Here is a 16,029-nt window from a genome sequence, read left to right on the forward strand (position 1 = left end):
ACTTTACCACCAGATGTCACCAGAAAAGTACAAAAATTACACACTGGGGCGTTAAGATACCTGCTACCGACAAATGGTTTGACTCGGGAGTCAGCGCGTCGGTCTCACATATCCTCGACCAGTGCTGTCAAAAAAGACCCGTCTCCAAAATTGCTTAATGGCCCTTTAGGTATGGGGTTGCTTTTATTTGTTAAAGGAATAGTTCACCATTTTGGGAAATATGATTGAAAATGGGGGAACGAGCTTGTCTGACATCACCAGCACCTCTCACTCTTTACGTGAGGTTATGTGACGAAACCATTTCTAGGCCGGTGCTAGTATTTTTGCTGGAGTCTTCACCAGTTGCCTGGCGACTGGTCTTCCTCATGAAGTAGTCAGATACATTAACCCCCCCTCTCCTTCAAATTCACTGTACTGACACAGGAGCGGTGTTGAATCTTCTCCTCTCTCTCAGTAAACAGTGAATCTGCGGATTTCTCAAAATGTTGAAGACTTCCTACAGGGCGAACAGTTTGCATGATTGACAGCTGGTGGTAAGCTTTTGGCAGATTCATTCACCTGTAAACCTCCCATCGCTGCTGATGACCTCTGACCCCTGTGGTTGAACCCTTCTGCTTCGTTAACCCCCCGTAGGCTTCTCGTAGTCAGTCTGCGTATCTTTTAGTACTTTTGCAGGTTTATCTGTTCGTCTCTTGTCCGACCCCCAATGTTCGAGAGCACTTATCATCAGTCACCTCGTAGAGTCACGGCTGTGGTGGAGGTGGAGTGTCACTGACTGGGAAGGCAAAATGGATCCTTTATTCTCTGGGAACTGTTTTCGTGCCAAACTCCTGTTTTGTCTGTTTTCAGTGATGCTGAAACTTGGTCAGTGTTTGTGTCAGAAGAGGAGACGAAGTCCCAGCAATTGAAGCTTACGGATCTGATGAACTGAGAGTTGGTTGAGGGGAAAAGTATTTGTAACACAAGGCACTCTGGTGTTTTGTGAAATCACAGAATCATGTCGGTTCGTCAGCATCCCAACTTGTGTGCTGGTGTAAGTGGTGATTTGAATAATGTGTGCTTGGTTTGTCATCGACGTGTTTCATAACCCCGACATGCTGTTTGTGTTCTAAAGCACAAAATAATCCAGGTTTTGACATGAATGTGACACGTAAAGAGAAATGAATCTAGTTGAGGAGATAATTGGACGAGTACGTCGGCTGAGCGACTGCAGAGTGCTCACCGGTGTGTTTGAAGTTGGTCAACATGTTTTCTTGCTAAAATATCCCAACAACAAATTCAAAAGCACTAATAAATGTTAAGCCACTCCCACACTCAGGTTGTCAAAACGTTTGTCTGGTTCACACAATACGTGGTTGTTCGTGTTTAGTCGTTTATGTCGTGAACCAAAAATGGGGGAAGAAATAGGAAAGTTTAACGAATGTGCCGCCGCCAGAACCAGGCTCAGAAAAAGGACACTGATTATTTTTCTTTTTTTAAAGTTTGTTCAGAAAAAAATACTATCTACATTAACTGCATAGGGTTTACTCATGGGTTACTTTCACATTCAGTAAATCCAAATCTCTGCTGCTGCTGCTCAACATTTACACAAGTATATATATATATATATATATGTATATATATATGAATATATATGTGTATATATATATGTATACATGTGAAATCACACACTTGCCTCTTCTTGCTCAAAAATGTATCCTTGCTTGTACATTTTTGAGGAGGACAACTGAATATGCAATAGAAATTACAGTTAATCTATCACCATCACATAAGAAGATGTGGTTTCTTTTTTTACTTCTTTATTTTTCTGATATAAGCTATTTGAATACAGGAGATTCACATTCAACTTCAGGAAAGCCATGCTCGTCGTCAGTACTCAGTCCACTCAGACTGCACAGGAAAAGCCTATTTGGCCTGTTTGACTATAATGTGACCAAAGCAAGTACAGACAAATTCAACACATCGGTGTAAACCAAGTAGCACATATAGGAGACAAATGTACAGTTCTTAAAAAAGGTAAAAACTAGAAAAACAAAAACATTTTTTCGCTCTCCAATGTGACGGCTTTGGTCAAATAGTGTAATACTGTGAATAGGATAGGAGTCAGTCTTTTTCACACAAACTGTTTGTGAAAGTAATCAACCAGCTTGAATCTAAAAAAAAAAAATTAAAAAAAGATTTGCACTACCCAAATATTGTTTGAAAATCTATTTTGTATAAATTTATGCAGACATTAACTTTTGAGAATTATCAAGGGCAGATCATGTTTCACTGATATATGCTTTCTCGAAAAAGAAAAAAAAGCTTTGTTTTGCTTCTCAAAATCAGAAGTGTACATATAATCCATTGTAAAGAGAACGTGGTGTATTTGTCTCCAAATAATAGTTTTTCTATATGCGGTCTTATTTCTCCTCTATAGTGTGACTCCCGTTGATCTCTTCCCCCCATTGATTAAAGACCCGACTCTACGTCTTTGTGTGGTTCTTCTCAAGACAAGGAACTGTGTACTGATGTTTGCCATGATATTAACTCGATGATTAACAGCAATGGAAACGGTAAACTTGTTGTACGCCACTTGTCATGACCACAGCGAGCACTTGTTCATCAAATAAATGCGCTTTTCCCATTCTGGCTCTTGGTTCATTGACTCTTGATGAAAAAACACGTGTTTTTTGTTCCGTGAGCTTGGTTGAAATGGTATTTAGGCTCTGGGCCCTGACTGGCAGCTCCTCTAAAGACAAATGAGGTAGAAACATCAGGCGCTGACACGCACACGCGCACACACACACAGATTATGCATGGCTTGTTCATGAAATGATTTAAATACTTAAAGGTTATTTAATTTTTTACCTCAGCTGCCCTGAAGGAAACCTCCGCATCTGTGAGGAGAACCAGCTGAGAGGAGTCACGTGATACTGAGGAGAGAAAGTGAGAAACCACAAGATACAACTGCCAAAAAAGAAAAAAGAAAAAAAGTCTGGAGCACTTTTGTCTCAGGTGCGAGGTGGGCGGGACTCAACTGGAATCAAAGGTGAAGCCTGAAGCTTGAACCAATCAGGGGCAACATTTCAATCCTTGTGATCACGGCCACTGGTCCCGGGACTGTCCACCACTCCAGACCTGCTCAGTGTGAGGTGATGGACCAGTGGAGCTGATGGAGGACGTAGGTGTCCAGTGTCATCAGTGTCATCAGTGTTAGAATTTGTACTGTTTTCTTCCTAATGTTTAATGATACCTGCAGTTACCTGGACACGTGGACACGTGGCCTCATCACCATGCTGCAGGGTTTGTCTCTAGTCTCTGGTCCCAGTATCACTCGAGAGGTCAGCTCTCATTATATAATCATTCTGAGCATCTATGAGCTGTTTTCATTAATGATTACTAATTCATGTGAAAACAATTGTTGCGAATTTAATCAAGATTATGAACTTTCCTAGGAAATGAAATAATAGGAATTAACGACAACATGTGTGTGTATACACATGATATCGAAGGCTCATTATGTCTTTGTCTTTATTGCATTATTAGAAAGTCGCAGGGTGGGGCCAGGAGTCGGGGACGCGCGCGACCCAGCGGCCCGTGTGGTCCCTGCGCTCGTTCACGAGCGCGTGAGCACCTGACCGCTGCAGGGGGACAGACGCAGCGGTCAGTGTCTGTCTGTGAGCAGCAGGATGGCGGATGATGGGGAGGATCATCACCGGACCGCGGAGCGCGGCCCGCCGCCGCTGCGGGACCACAGGAGGCGGACTCGGCTGTACTGCATGAACGGCGGACATCACCTGCAGATCCTGCCCGACGGGACGGTGCGGGGCCGGAGGGAGGACGGGGACGTTCACAGTAAGACGATGTTCATTTTACATGCAGGTCGGGCCCGCGGCGTGGTGCGTTCACTGCCTCCGCGGCGGGTGTCAGGTTCAGGGAGCAGAACTACATATAGTGGGGGGGGGTCCTCAATAATGTCAAGGTCATGACATAAACAATCTGTCACCCATCTTTACCCCTCCTCTCCCTCGTTTCTTTCAGGGTTAATTTTTTCTATACTTAGACTGTCAATAATCAAAGTGCAAATGTATTAAGTTGTCTATGATTTTCTTTTCTATTCAACATGATAATTACCACCTCACACCGGCTCATATGCAGTTGTTTTTTTCTTTTTTGCCCCTGTTCAATGAGCACTGTCACTGTCACATGAACCAATGCAATGAAAATACAAATCATTTAGTCAGTCAGGAGAATAACAAACATTTTTTCATAAGACTGTACACAGCTGCAGGGGCGTTTCAGGGGACTTTGGGGGCCCCAGGCAAAGGGGACCTGCCCCTCCCCCCAAAAAAGTGCATAAACGTAAATGAGTAAGAAGAGTAATAAAAGCAAAGAAGTTTATAATAAAAAGGAGGGAAGTTTAAGTGCAAACCCCCGACCACCCACCCGGCCACATCTTACACACACATTTAGATGTTCAAGTCTTCAACCAAACCTCTCAAATTACGAAGCTGTTAACTCAAAGCTTGTGGCGTGGGGCCTCGTTAGGGGGTTTCCGGTCATGGTGTCGTTGCAGTCTCCTGTGCACAGCCGATTGTAGAATTTAAGGGGGTTTCTTACAAAATTATCGTTAATGTGGACAAATGAAATCTGAAGTTCTCGGGGGCCCACCTCTCAGCCCGGGGCGGTTTGCCTGACCTGTTGCCTCGCCCCTGCTCAGCCGTCACTCGGTGAGCCATTCAACTCAGATAAGGACTGTAAATATTGCTCGTCTCTCTCCAGTTTGAATGTGTTCCAGCTACAGTCTGTCATTTTTCTCCTTCCATAGAAGAACGTGACCCAACCACGTTTTTGTCGGAGGTGTGTTTTGCTGCAGCAGCGTCATTTCCTTTCACTTGATGTCCAACTTTTTTTCTCCCGTCAGCTGTTTTGAAGATCAAAGCTGTGGACAGAAGTGTAGTGGTCATCCAAGGAACGGAAGCCGGGCGATACTTGGCGATGAGCGACGAGGGGCGCCTGTACAGTTCCGTGAGTATCCACTCGGGAGGAGTTCTGTGATAGTAAATTAGACCATTAAACTTAATGGTGCAGGCACATGTAGATAAATCTCCCCTGATCATATCTATGGTAAATAATCACTCATCATTAGACAATCTTAATCTGGGCCTCGGTGCCTGCAGTCTCAAACGTCTCATCTCAAACCTCAGTCCTTCCTGTGTCCGTCAGCTGTTGGTGCTCTCTGTGTTTACCTCTCAGCCCACGGTGTCCGATGAATCCTACTTCCTGGAGAAACTGGAGGAGAACCACTACAACACATATCGGCCCCAGAAGTATCTGGAGAGGAAGTGGTACGTAGCTCTGAAAAAGAGCGGAAAACCAAAAGTGGGTCCAAGAACTCACATTGGGCAGAAGGCCGTCTTCTTTCTGCCCCGCCAGCTGGACGACTCCGGGGAGTGAAGCGTTCGCCTCAACCAAAACAGACTGGAAGCTGCTCCAAGGAAGATTTGTGTATTGTGAAATGAATAAGACACAATTAAGTGGTTGAGGAGGAGCTGGGATGCAAGAGGAAAAAAAGATGAAGCCGAGGTGAAGCTTTGTTTTTGTTTGTTTTTGGGGTTGTTGTTTTGTTTTTTTAGCTCTGGTGCATATTTATTCTGGAAAGGACCAGCTATGACACGTACCTGTTTTTGTCCACAACATGAAGTAGTCCTTCCAGCTATTGTCTATTAGCATGAAAACTGATATTAGTACTGTCACTGGCAGTTCTTCTTAAAGCATAGAAGAGGAAACGGTATCATCAACAGACACATTGAGCCAAAACAAGATGTGACGTTGTTTATTTTAGTAGTAACCAAGGAGCTTCTATACAATAATATGCTATTATATGGACTATAATCATAGTAAGAGCCTTTGTGTGTTGTACTGGTAAATTCTTATCTAAACTATTTTATTACCTGCTGCAAAACTTTTCCAGATGTCAGTGACGTTTGGTTTAGAGTTTTGCCCGAGGCAGGAACATGTTACTAATTTTTCATGTGGATCTGGATCGAGGTATGAGCACAGGAATTGTTTATAAAAGGATCACTGTGTCTCCGTTAAAAAAAAAGAAGTCACCTACTGACTGAGAATGTTGCAGGCTTGAGGGAGTTTATCTTTTCTGTGATCTATTTGTGACTGACACAAACCAAAAAGATTAAAAATTGAACTTTTCTGAATGTTTCATATTCTCAGCGGTAACTTGTGTAAAATTGCCCAGGGAAACATTTTACATCCATGAAGACAGTTTCTGTTGCTCACAGTTCAACGGGTTCATAATACTGAGCAATAAATCATACCTGAAAATGATCCTTCTCTCTGGGTTTGAGCGATATAAAGTGTCAGTGTATTCGTCACGTTGCACATTGCAGCAGCACAGTGACCATTAATCCAGACAACTCAGGAGATGACTCGTTAAAAGTGACATTTATTTAACACTAAACGTTTCTGTACAGTTTCATAACAGCAAAAACCCCAAAAGGCTGCAGCTCTACATCACACAGAAAAAAAAGAGAAGCATAATGGTTTCTGAATCAAAGCCATGGCAGAAGTTTACAGTTAACTGTGGTCATGAAAATGTGCATCATCCCGACTTGCATGTCTCCTTTAGGTTATTATTCTCTTCATGATCGGTACGATGGAGAAGTGACGGGAACATCCTTTCGGTTTTATTGGCTATGTTTCTAAAAGTGCACCTGCATACAACATTCTTTGATATAGATTCAATACCCACATGATCGCTAATATTTTACACCTCATGATGGAAAAAGGAAGAAAAAAAAAATCCTCTCCCCCAAAAATACAGATTTCCCATCTGTCAATTTAAATCTTAAGGGGAAAAAACCCAGTTGGAAAAGGAATTTGAGTTTTTCTTTACAGCTCTTAGATAATGTGATCCAAATGCTTCGGTGAGATCATTAACAGCTGAAGCAGCTCTCCTATAATCAGAGCTTTTTCTCCAGCAGTAAATGTAATGCCGACTCCACTGACTCACTGCAGAGTCATGGGAAGGCAGCGCTGTTGCATCCAAATGAGCTTTTCAAGGACATGGACCAGAAAATGTGCTCATACGCCCAGAAAAATAAACCAAGGTGGCTGTCACCATCCAAAAACTCGTCACTGTCAGCCGGGTTCCCCCTGGGGGCCAGCGGGTCACTTGACATTTGTTGCAGTCTGGAATTTAGTTTCAGCTTGTTCTTGTTTAAACGTGACATATTATGCTCATATTCAGGTTCATACTTTTATTTGGGTGACCACTTGAAAAGGTTTACATGCTCTAATGTTCAGAAAAGGCATCAGTGGTTTCAAACTGCCCATTTGATTTCTTTTAGCCCTGCCATCCTGATAAACCCCAGTCAGTTTTCATTGGCCAGCTGGCCTGGTCTGTTGTGATTGGTCTACCAATTTCAAAAAGTGTAGGAAATGTCACGCCCCTTCACCAGAGAAGTGGAGATTCTCCGATTGCAGACAGGGTTACCCCAAAAGAGTCCAACTGTGACATCACAGTGGGAGAGAAATCTGAACCAGTTGTTCAGAGCCAGGCTGTAGGGTTTAGCAGCCAGCTCAAAATAAAACAGATAGGGTGGTCTTTTTTTCAGTTTGTGGGCCGGCAGGCTCCACCGATACACACATTTATCTGCACAAACACTGAAATAGTGATTTTTGCATAATATGTCACCTTTAAAAACAAAACAAATGCAGCATTATCTAAGATCATATCTGAAACTCAAACTCTTTTCCCAAGGTGGAGAGTTTTACCTGACTCAATGTGCATCAAAACATTTATTAAGCAGAATCATAACATCCGTCATTTCGGTGTGCTCCACTGACACTGCATTTAAATCACAAGCATGTTTTTTTAATTATTATTATTATTATGACAATGTCCTAGAGATGAACAGTTTTTGTCACCTTAAACTAGAAAACAACACTGCCCCCCTCTGGCTAAAAATAGGGCAACACTACATAAAGCCAACAGGTGAGTTAAATTCTAAATGTGTATTATATAATATATAATGTGTATATTAACCCAATGAAAAGTTGTTGGTTTTTTAAGTGTATGTGGCATCTAAAAATAGCCTATAATAATCATAATAATCGCATTTAGTGCAGATTACAAAGTGTCTTACATGTTTATTATTAATTATTACCTGTTGGCTTCAAGGGTCTCTCCCCGTTCACTGACTGTCAGGGCAGACGCATGCTCATATGCTGCCATCAAATGATATAAGGCATCACTTATACATTACAGACCAAGATGTCAAAAGCACTTAACATTCACCACTAATGAGTAACACACCGAGGGACTATTACCATTAACATTTTTTTTCCATTAATAAAGTTTCAAAACAAAAATAAAACAAGTGATATAATTCCTGAATATTTCATCATGAGTCGTCTTCATCGGTAACTCGCCTAGCCGATTCCTCGTGTGAGCGTCTTCCGTTTGATTTGACTCTTCACAGAGTCACTCCTCATATCGACCACGTCCACTTCTTCCACATCCGCCGTCCTGGATTCATCATGCAGGAAGAAAATTTTATAAATACACTCGGATAAAATAACAAATAAATGCAACAATACTGAACTTCAGCCGCTGATGTCGTGTGTAGACCCAGATATGGGTTTTGGCTTCAAGTCAAATTTGTTATTTTTTTTCTGCTGGGTGACATCTATTTTGTTGTGTCTTACCTCTAATAGATGAAGAGCACCCTTGTTCGGGGAAGAGATGCGTAGGTGGGATCGGCTAGTTTCCGCACTCTGGAGTAGTTGACGAAGCCTCTGATGAACAGCATGAAGCCTGAAGTCCAAAGAAACGTTACATGACACAAGAAGTTAAGCTCGCCCACAAAAAAAGAATATTACACAAATGTAATTGTGGCAAACAATGGGAAATGTCCTTTTTTTGATTAAATAAAATAATGCTTTCCACTTACCCAGTGCCAGGAACACCCACCACAACCAATACTGCCCGTCAAAGTAACCAGGGAAGTAGGTGGAAAACTGAAAAAAATAAAATAAAAAAAACACGTCATCTTAGATGATCATGTAAAATAATACCGCTGAGAACTACAGTAACAGTAGCAGTAATAATCCTGCACCTTGACACCACTGAACAGTCCTTTAGTGGCTGACTGGTTGTGAAAATGTCTTACCCTGACAATAAGAACCCATTTGATGAGCGACAGGCCGAAGCCAGAGATGGCTCCATATCGGCCAGCAGCAGATGTGGTCAAGCAGAAGGACAAGAAGAAGCCAATCCAGTTGAACAGGAAAGCCACTAATGAATGAAAAGGAAAATAATTGGTATCATAACACAAAGCTGCTGCGGACCATGAACACATAAATATGCCATTTACACAGCACGACTGATAGAGGAGGAAAGACTAAGTCATCCTCTGTACAACCTAAATGTGGAAAACAAACTTGAGCATGTCCCAACGAGAGTATTTGACTACATCTGAGCAAATTTCATTTCAGAAAACAGCATAAGAGTGGCCTTTAAACAAGCACAACTGTGCAACAAATGCTCAAATAATCGCATATTTTTCATGTTAAGCACCCAGATGTATTTGATCACCATTTGGTTACAACCAGCTCTGCGCAAGTGACATTGAAAGTCAGTTTACTCTTTAACAAGAAAAAAAAACTGTGCACACGTTAACAGCTGAAAAGCGAAAGGGGGGTTTCTTATCCTTACTGAAGAAAGTGAGCATGAAGATGCCGTCGTTTCCTATTCGCAGCTGATCCGCATCTTCAAAGTCGTCTCTGGCCACAAAGTCGTCCTCCTGAAGCAACAGCGAGAAATGTGTGGATGCGTTACTTCATCTTGTGTTTAGTGTGGGCGAGAGATGCGATCATGATGAGATGATTACAATTAGACGAACATACCGTGACTCTTCCTGTGACCAGAGGGACGGCCGCCTCTGCTTTGTTCCTCTCTGCTTCATCGTACGAGGGCAGAGTGGTGGCAACACTGTACGAAGGAGGGTTGGGAAATCTTCCTCCATCTTCCTTGTATTCAAAGAAAGCTGTGGAGGAAAGAGGCAAATATTGATTGTGTGGATTTTTTTTCATATAGGTAGACTGAGCTGGGTTGGGTTCAATACAGATGGATTTAGAAACAATATATTTAGATTAATCCACAGACAATTTATGGCACATTGTCTATAGGGAGAACACTTTGCGGACACCATCATGGTGTGTCCACACGCACGCACCGCACGCACCGCACGCACGCACGCACGCACGCACGCACGCACGCACGCACGCACGCACGCACGCACGCACGCACACACACACACACACACACACACACACACACACACACACACACACACACACACACACACACACACACACACACACACACACACACACACACACACACACACACACACACACACACACACACACACACAGACAGACAGACAGACAGACACAGACAGACAGACAGACAGACAGACAGACAGACAGAGCTGTAGATGAAGTCAATGTGCAAAAATAGTGCAAAATGATCATTTTGATTTTAATATGGAATTTAATTTGGATCTGAGGCGTCGGTGGCAAACCTTAAGAGTCATTTAATGTTGACTGGATCCTTGAGGTTTGACTGCTGAAGGACAAGTAGCTACTTTCACTTCCTTCAAAAAAGCAAAGACGACAGCAGAGACTCACAAAGTCGGGACAGGGAGGGATCACTTTCAGCAGGAAGAACGACATCAGCCGGGTGTGTCGCCGACCGTTACCGCTTTGTTTTAGTTTTGCTTATCTGGGACATCTGGCAGCAACCCAGCCTCCTCATTTGTGTTGTTCAAACAAAAACAGCGTTAAACCTGATCACGGGACTCGCCCAGGAAGAGCTGGAGGCTGCACCCACTTGTGTAACGTGTTGACCTCTGACCTCTTAAGACGTGAGGTTTGAAACAATCAGCCGTTTCTGAGAAGCCCCTACATACATATAATCAAATATTGATGGTGCTGGTACTTTACTTCACGATTTCTACTGGGGGATTTTAGAGGAGGTTGTGGAATTTTACAGCTATAATTACATTTTCTTTTGCGAAAAATACAAAAATGTATATAAAGTGGATTAAACTAGCATTGCATACACAGAATATATTACATTAAAATAGTTTACAGTCATTATCTATGACAATAATTTCAAACAGATTTATGTGATCATGAAGCTGTGACCATCCCTGTATCAGAGACAATTCACACGTCTTTCAGCAATAATGAGACACAGCGGAAACAAATGATCGTTTTGTTTTACTTTTGTTTCTTCAGTAAATTTGACTGAACCCAGTGTTATTACTGGTATAAAATCATGGAACTTTTACTGGAGACTTACTGTTAGTCTGACACGGACACTATTATCTAATTGCAGTATGTGAACACTTCTTCCTCCTCTGGTTTACAGAGTTACCGAGCAGACGACAGCGATGTGACGGACCTGTGAAGTTCCCTCACCTGCGTTTGCTGCAGCGATGCTGCTGTAAGGTGGCGGTGCGTCCTGGGCCGGACCCTCCTGCGGTGGCTCTTCCTCATTCACCAGCTAAAGAAATGTTCAGAAATGGCGACACAACCTGGGTTACACGTAAATTACAGCCCCTTTTATTAAGGAAAGCTGATGTAGGGAAAAGGGAACAACACAGTGGCATCGATTACATCACACAATCCCAACAGGGTTGGGCAATGGAACAACATTTAAATCATGAGATTATAGATAATAATCAACTGTTGCTGTGCCTTTCATGCAGCAGCGGTTAACCCTGTAAGATTCTTGGTTTTAACAGGCACATCACTGACAATGGTCACAGGTAAAAGTCACAGGTGAGTGGAAATACCCTGATTTAAAAACAACATGTGCATCTGCACTTTAGTCTGCATTCACTTTCTCAATTGACTCGACGGTTTACTAGGAAACAATGACATGATTTATAGCTGACAGCTCTCAGAGTAACAAGGTGAACCTGCAGCACCGATCATGGCGCACTTGTGCAATACAGAACATTATGCAACAAGTGTCCACGATTAACATGTCTGCGACCATTCATGTTCAAAGTGGCCGAGATTAGTTGCACGGATGCATTTATTTATTGATAGTGAGAAGAGCTTCACTAAAACTACAACGTCTCCACTGAACCATTGAAGCGCCCACACATGTTCATTAGCACATGTTCATTAGCACATGTTCATTAGCACATGCCAGCAGAGGAGGAGGCTGCAGCCGAGGGCGGATCGGTGGCGGGTCCAGCGCCGTCAGGTGAGTCCTGGTTCAAGGCCCGTCAACACCAGGTGACCACCTTCAGGGGAAATGGGTCACGCGGGCACCGAGCAGACTTGTTTATGTTCGCATGTTTCATATATATAAATGTATGTTATGGAATTCGTGTCGGTGTAGGCCCGAGGGGTTTGCAGCCAGGTCCGTCAACAAGTGTCGGTGTAGCTCCCGGCTCTGTCCCGTCCTCCGACGGGCTGCTGCTGGCTGCTGTTAGCTGGTCGGGGAGCAGCCAGCTAACTGCTAGCTAGATTATGTTTTTTTCTTTTGGCGTGGCAGCAGACGGTTACCTACCTCCTGGTATCTGACGTTGCTGTTTTGTTCTGCCATTGTGGAAGAGGGGCGACTTTATTTAACACTTCTTCTCCCGAGCTTCAGCTGTGAAGGTGTGTTACCTAGAAAAGGGGAACGTCTCCGACGAAGGGGCAGCGGTTCGGTCGCCTACTTGTCGGCCATCTCCTTCCTTCTCCTCCTGACTGTAGCTGGCGCTGCTCTGGCGCTGCCTTCACGGACTGTCGGAAGCTTCACAGACCAGTTGTTCGCAAAGAGCGGCAAGTAGATGTATGAATTCGGTATAGTCCGTGTCACTAGTTTAATACCGCAATGCAAAATATAATCCCACAAAAATACAAGTATTTTCTTTAAAACAATCATAAATACTATTAGCAAACGTATTGTACTGTAATTATGTAGCTACAATCAAAGTGACCATGTAGATCGGCCACTTTCAGTGTTGTCATTGTACATATTGTATTGCTACACTACCAAAACTGATGGACACAGAAGGACTTTAAACCATTAGAATCGAATTAACGATTCATTAACAATTCATTGTTTTGTTTAAAAAACTCACTGCATACATGTGCCGAATAATCATTTAGAAACTGCACATAAGTGACATGAGTAAATGTACCTAGTTGAATTATATGTCTGCCAAAAAGGGGTCCGTGCTCAGTTCTCCTCTATTCAATGAAATCAGTTGCATGACTTCCAGCCCATATTTGGAAATGGAATATTCCAAGGTGCACTTAAACTCAACACGAGAGGTTCCGTGTTGTCATGTGACAGGAGGAAAAAGACTGAATATCACAACAACAGTCCAAAACACATTCAAAATGTAAAAATTAAACGCATTTATTACAAAGAACAAATGTATGCACTGTCTGATCTGTGCTCCACCAGCTCCTGATTATTTCTACAGAGGTTAGTTGTGGTCAACTCCAAGCACTGCTCACATGTCCACCAATGTGCCTCCATTGAAAGATAAAGGAATCATTTTTAAGTTTTAATTTTTCGACGGAATCTCCATAGATCAGTTCTTCTTGGCGTCCAAGGGATGCGTCTCCACCAGTTTATTGTGCACATACATCATCCCTAAAAAAAAAAAAAAAAAAAAAAGCAAGACTCAGCATATTTTGCTATAATTTTTTTCTCAATCCAACAAAGTTTACAATTCCTAACAACTGAAATAAGAATTTAGTCTCACCTTTGAAGTACTTCACAGTTTTCACCCGCAGTTCCAGGGTGGCATCTTCGTCACAAACAAAAACAGTCTGTGGGTGCTGCTGGAATGCAGAGACTGTCCACATGTGATTCACACCTTCCTCGATTGCTTTGTACAGAGCAAATGCCTTGTGTGCTCCGGTGATGAGAATCATGACCTGAGAAATTACATTCAAAATGTGACCTGTGGCCTCTGTGGCTCAGCAAGAGCAACATGAAACTGGTGGGTTTTTTTTAGCTGTGCACTGCTGTGCAGCTCAGAGCTGAAATGATCAAATGAATTTGATATTTTACAGAAATTTGAAGCAACAGAAGGACACATGGCTTCTAACCTCTTTTGCGTCCATGACAGTGCCCACTCCCACAGTCAGAGCCATGGTGGGCACCTTTGACAGATCCCCATCAAAGAATCGGGCGTTAGCTATGATGGTGTCCTTTGCCAGAGTCTTCACCCTGGTCCTGGAGACCAAGCTCGAACCAGGCTCATTAAAGGCGATGTGGCCATCGGGTCCAATACCTAACATAGAACAGTAAGAGCAATTTCAAATTTTACTACAGCTTCAACAGCGACTGCAAAAATCACTTGACACCAAAACTGTGTGGCCGTTTACAGCACATTCACTAGGAGCGCTGTGACCTCCTGACCTCCGACAAAGAGTTCGATCCCCCCGGCTGCTGTTATCTTGTCCTCAAAGGCCTGACACTCTGCTTGCAGGTCGGCAGCGTTGCCATCCAGGATGTGCGTGTTCTCTGCTTTTATGTCGATGTGCTTAAAGAAGTTATTCCACATGAAGGAGTGGTAGCTCTCAGGGTGATCTCTGGGGAGTCCTGCACAGGATTTGACGACAAATGGTCACGCAAGATCCCAGTTTTCAGGAATTCCCAAGTGTGAAATGTCAGGGAAAAAAAGATGGGGACTTCTTACCAACATATTCATCCATGTTGAAAGTCTTTACATACTGGAATGAGATTTCTCCATTCTTGTAGAACTCAATCAGTTTCTTGTAACAACCCAAAGGCGTGCTCCCTGAAGGAAGTATTGAAAACGAGAAAAAAAAAGATTATGATTGCAAACAACAGAGGCGACAAAAATGATGATGTGCTCTTTGACAAACTCCAACAGTTAAACATTTCTCACAAATGTGTGCATCAATAGTTTTGACCTTTCTGCGAGGACACAGGTGCTTACTTAAAAAAAAAAGCAAGTTTTAAACTAATTTTCATGTGAAAACTGCTCAATCTGCCAGTCTTACCGAATCAGCAGTTTTTAGTTTCTTTGATGGAGGTGTGGATTGTATGAGTTGAACACACTCAGCTGTACGGGTCGACCTCTCCTACTCACCCGTGGGGAGCCCCATGGTGAAGTATCTGTCCGGGCCAGGGTGGAAGAGCAAAATCTTGTTTCTGATGTACTTTGCCGCCCACTCGCTCGCCTGGTCGTAGTCATCGAGTATGATCAGCTTCATCGTCCTGGGGGTAGAATGAGAGCAGTCTGGTCGAGCTCAGCCTCGGAGTATATCAGGGTAAAAAACACACACACACCTACAACAGACTTTAGACTCATCAAGGAAACTATATCATCCTCCAATAAAATCTGGTTACTGCAACGGCTGCGAAGCAAGCTAGCGAAAGACCGCGACGTGAGACTTAAACAACAGATTAATGTTGTCATAAAACGCAAAGGGGACAGTTGTCACGTCCGGCTGTACCTTTGGAGTGTCTGTGGCTTGTACTCGGAGCACACAGGATCTGGACGGATCACGTGATTCCTGCAGCCGGACGCAAAACAGCCTCTCGGCGCGGAGGGGACGTTTCCGCAACTTCCGTTAGCTAGTGCGCTAACCGGTGGCTAGCTTCGACTTGCCCGGGGGTTTTTCCTCTAGGTCGCCTCGACTGGACACAGAGTGGTTCACCGCTTTCAGACATTCCAACCGCATGTTGGTTTGGTTGCGTACGAGTATTGCGACAGCATTAAAATACACACTTTCAAGAGTCTTTAGCTGAATTTATATTCGCCAGATTCATAGCAGGGCATTCATGGTGGTTGCTAGGCAACTGGACACTAACGTCACCAACGCAGCCTCCTCAATTCATCAGGTTACATAATGTCACAGATTCAATGACAGATCCACTACGGTGTGAATGTGTGGTTTGATGTGATCCAGTAAAGCTGGCAGGGTCCGACCCCAGCAGCCACCGTCACGTAGCTGTCAAATGTTCCATTA

The 16,029-nt window shown here is 43.3% G+C and overlaps 3 protein-coding genes across 4 annotated transcripts; 1 reads left to right on the forward strand and 2 right to left on the reverse strand.

Moving 5' to 3' along the window:
- Positions 1–3,534: 3,534 nt before the first annotated feature.
- On the forward strand, positions 3,535–7,116 carry fgf1a (fibroblast growth factor 1a). The gene is made up of 3 exons (XM_035649797.2): positions 3,535–3,837; positions 4,907–5,010; positions 5,239–7,116. Exons 1-3 carry the CDS (start codon positions 3,672–3,674, stop codon positions 5,437–5,439), a joined length of 471 nt encoding a protein of 156 aa, XP_035505690.1. The 5' UTR covers positions 3,535–3,671; the 3' UTR covers positions 5,440–7,116.
- A 671-nt stretch (positions 7,117–7,787) lies between these two features.
- LOC118319414 (NEDD4 family-interacting protein 1-like) lies at positions 7,788–12,795 on the reverse strand. Its single transcript, XM_035649796.2, has 8 exons — positions 12,596–12,795; positions 11,491–11,575; positions 9,910–10,049; positions 9,719–9,806; positions 9,174–9,298; positions 8,955–9,021; positions 8,710–8,818; positions 7,788–8,530 (listed from the first exon to the last, which is right to left on the reverse strand). The coding sequence occupies exons 1-7, from the start codon at positions 12,629–12,631 to the stop codon at positions 8,712–8,714; spliced, it is 648 nt and encodes a 215-aa protein (XP_035505689.1). The 5' UTR covers positions 12,632–12,795; the 3' UTR covers positions 7,788–8,530; positions 8,710–8,711.
- A 624-nt stretch (positions 12,796–13,419) lies between these two features.
- On the reverse strand, positions 13,420–15,765 carry gnpda1 (glucosamine-6-phosphate deaminase 1). Of its 2 annotated transcripts, none has more exons than XM_035649794.2 (7): positions 15,514–15,765; positions 15,147–15,274; positions 14,730–14,831; positions 14,450–14,632; positions 14,137–14,321; positions 13,788–13,962; positions 13,420–13,675 (listed from the first exon to the last, which is right to left on the reverse strand). In XM_035649794.2, the coding sequence occupies exons 2-7, from the start codon at positions 15,268–15,270 to the stop codon at positions 13,614–13,616; spliced, it is 831 nt and encodes a 276-aa protein (XP_035505687.1). In that variant the 5' UTR covers positions 15,271–15,274; positions 15,514–15,765; the 3' UTR covers positions 13,420–13,613. The 2 variants fall into 2 exon arrangements, with proteins under 2 accessions (XP_035505687.1, XP_035505688.1); XM_035649795.2 differs by lacking the exon at positions 15,514–15,765 and adding an exon at positions 15,347–15,507.
- Positions 15,766–16,029: the final 264 nt, after the last annotated feature.

This window comes from Scophthalmus maximus, chromosome 9 (assembly GCF_022379125.1).
Source record: "Scophthalmus maximus strain ysfricsl-2021 chromosome 9, ASM2237912v1, whole genome shotgun sequence".
NCBI classification, from domain to species: Eukaryota; Metazoa; Chordata; class Actinopteri; order Pleuronectiformes; family Scophthalmidae; genus Scophthalmus; species Scophthalmus maximus.

Bases quoted from the DNA above. Each gene is read 5' to 3' on its own strand.
- fgf1a (XM_035649797.2), top strand. From the start codon at position 3,672: ATGGCGGATGATGGGGAGGATCATCACCGGACCGCGGAGCGCGGCCCG. The intron at 3,838-4,906 runs GTAAGACGATGT...TTCTCCCGTCAG, and splicing joins GGAGGACGGGGACGTTCACA to CTGTTTTGAAGATCAAAGCT. The intron at 5,011-5,238 runs GTGAGTATCCAC...TTTACCTCTCAG, and splicing joins AGGGGCGCCTGTACAGTTCC to CCCACGGTGTCCGATGAATC.
- LOC118319414 (XM_035649796.2), bottom strand. From the start codon at position 12,631: ATGGCAGAACAAAACAGCAACGTCAGATACCAGGAG. The intron at 9,299-9,718 runs GTAAGGATAAGA...TTCATTCATTAG, and splicing joins CTTCATGCTCACTTTCTTCA to TGGCTTTCCTGTTCAACTGG. The intron at 9,022-9,173 runs GTAAGACATTTT...TATTTTTTTCAG, and splicing joins AATGGGTTCTTATTGTCAGG to TTTTCCACCTACTTCCCTGG.
- gnpda1 (XM_035649794.2), bottom strand. From the start codon at position 15,270: ATGAAGCTGATCATACTCGATGACTACGACCAGGCGAGCGAGTGGGCG. The intron at 14,633-14,729 runs GTAAGAAGTCCC...AATCCTGTGCAG, and splicing joins CAACATGGATGAATATGTTG to GACTCCCCAGAGATCACCCT. The intron at 14,322-14,449 runs GTCAGGAGGTCA...GTTCTATGTTAG, and splicing joins GATCGAACTCTTTGTCGGAG to GTATTGGACCCGATGGCCAC.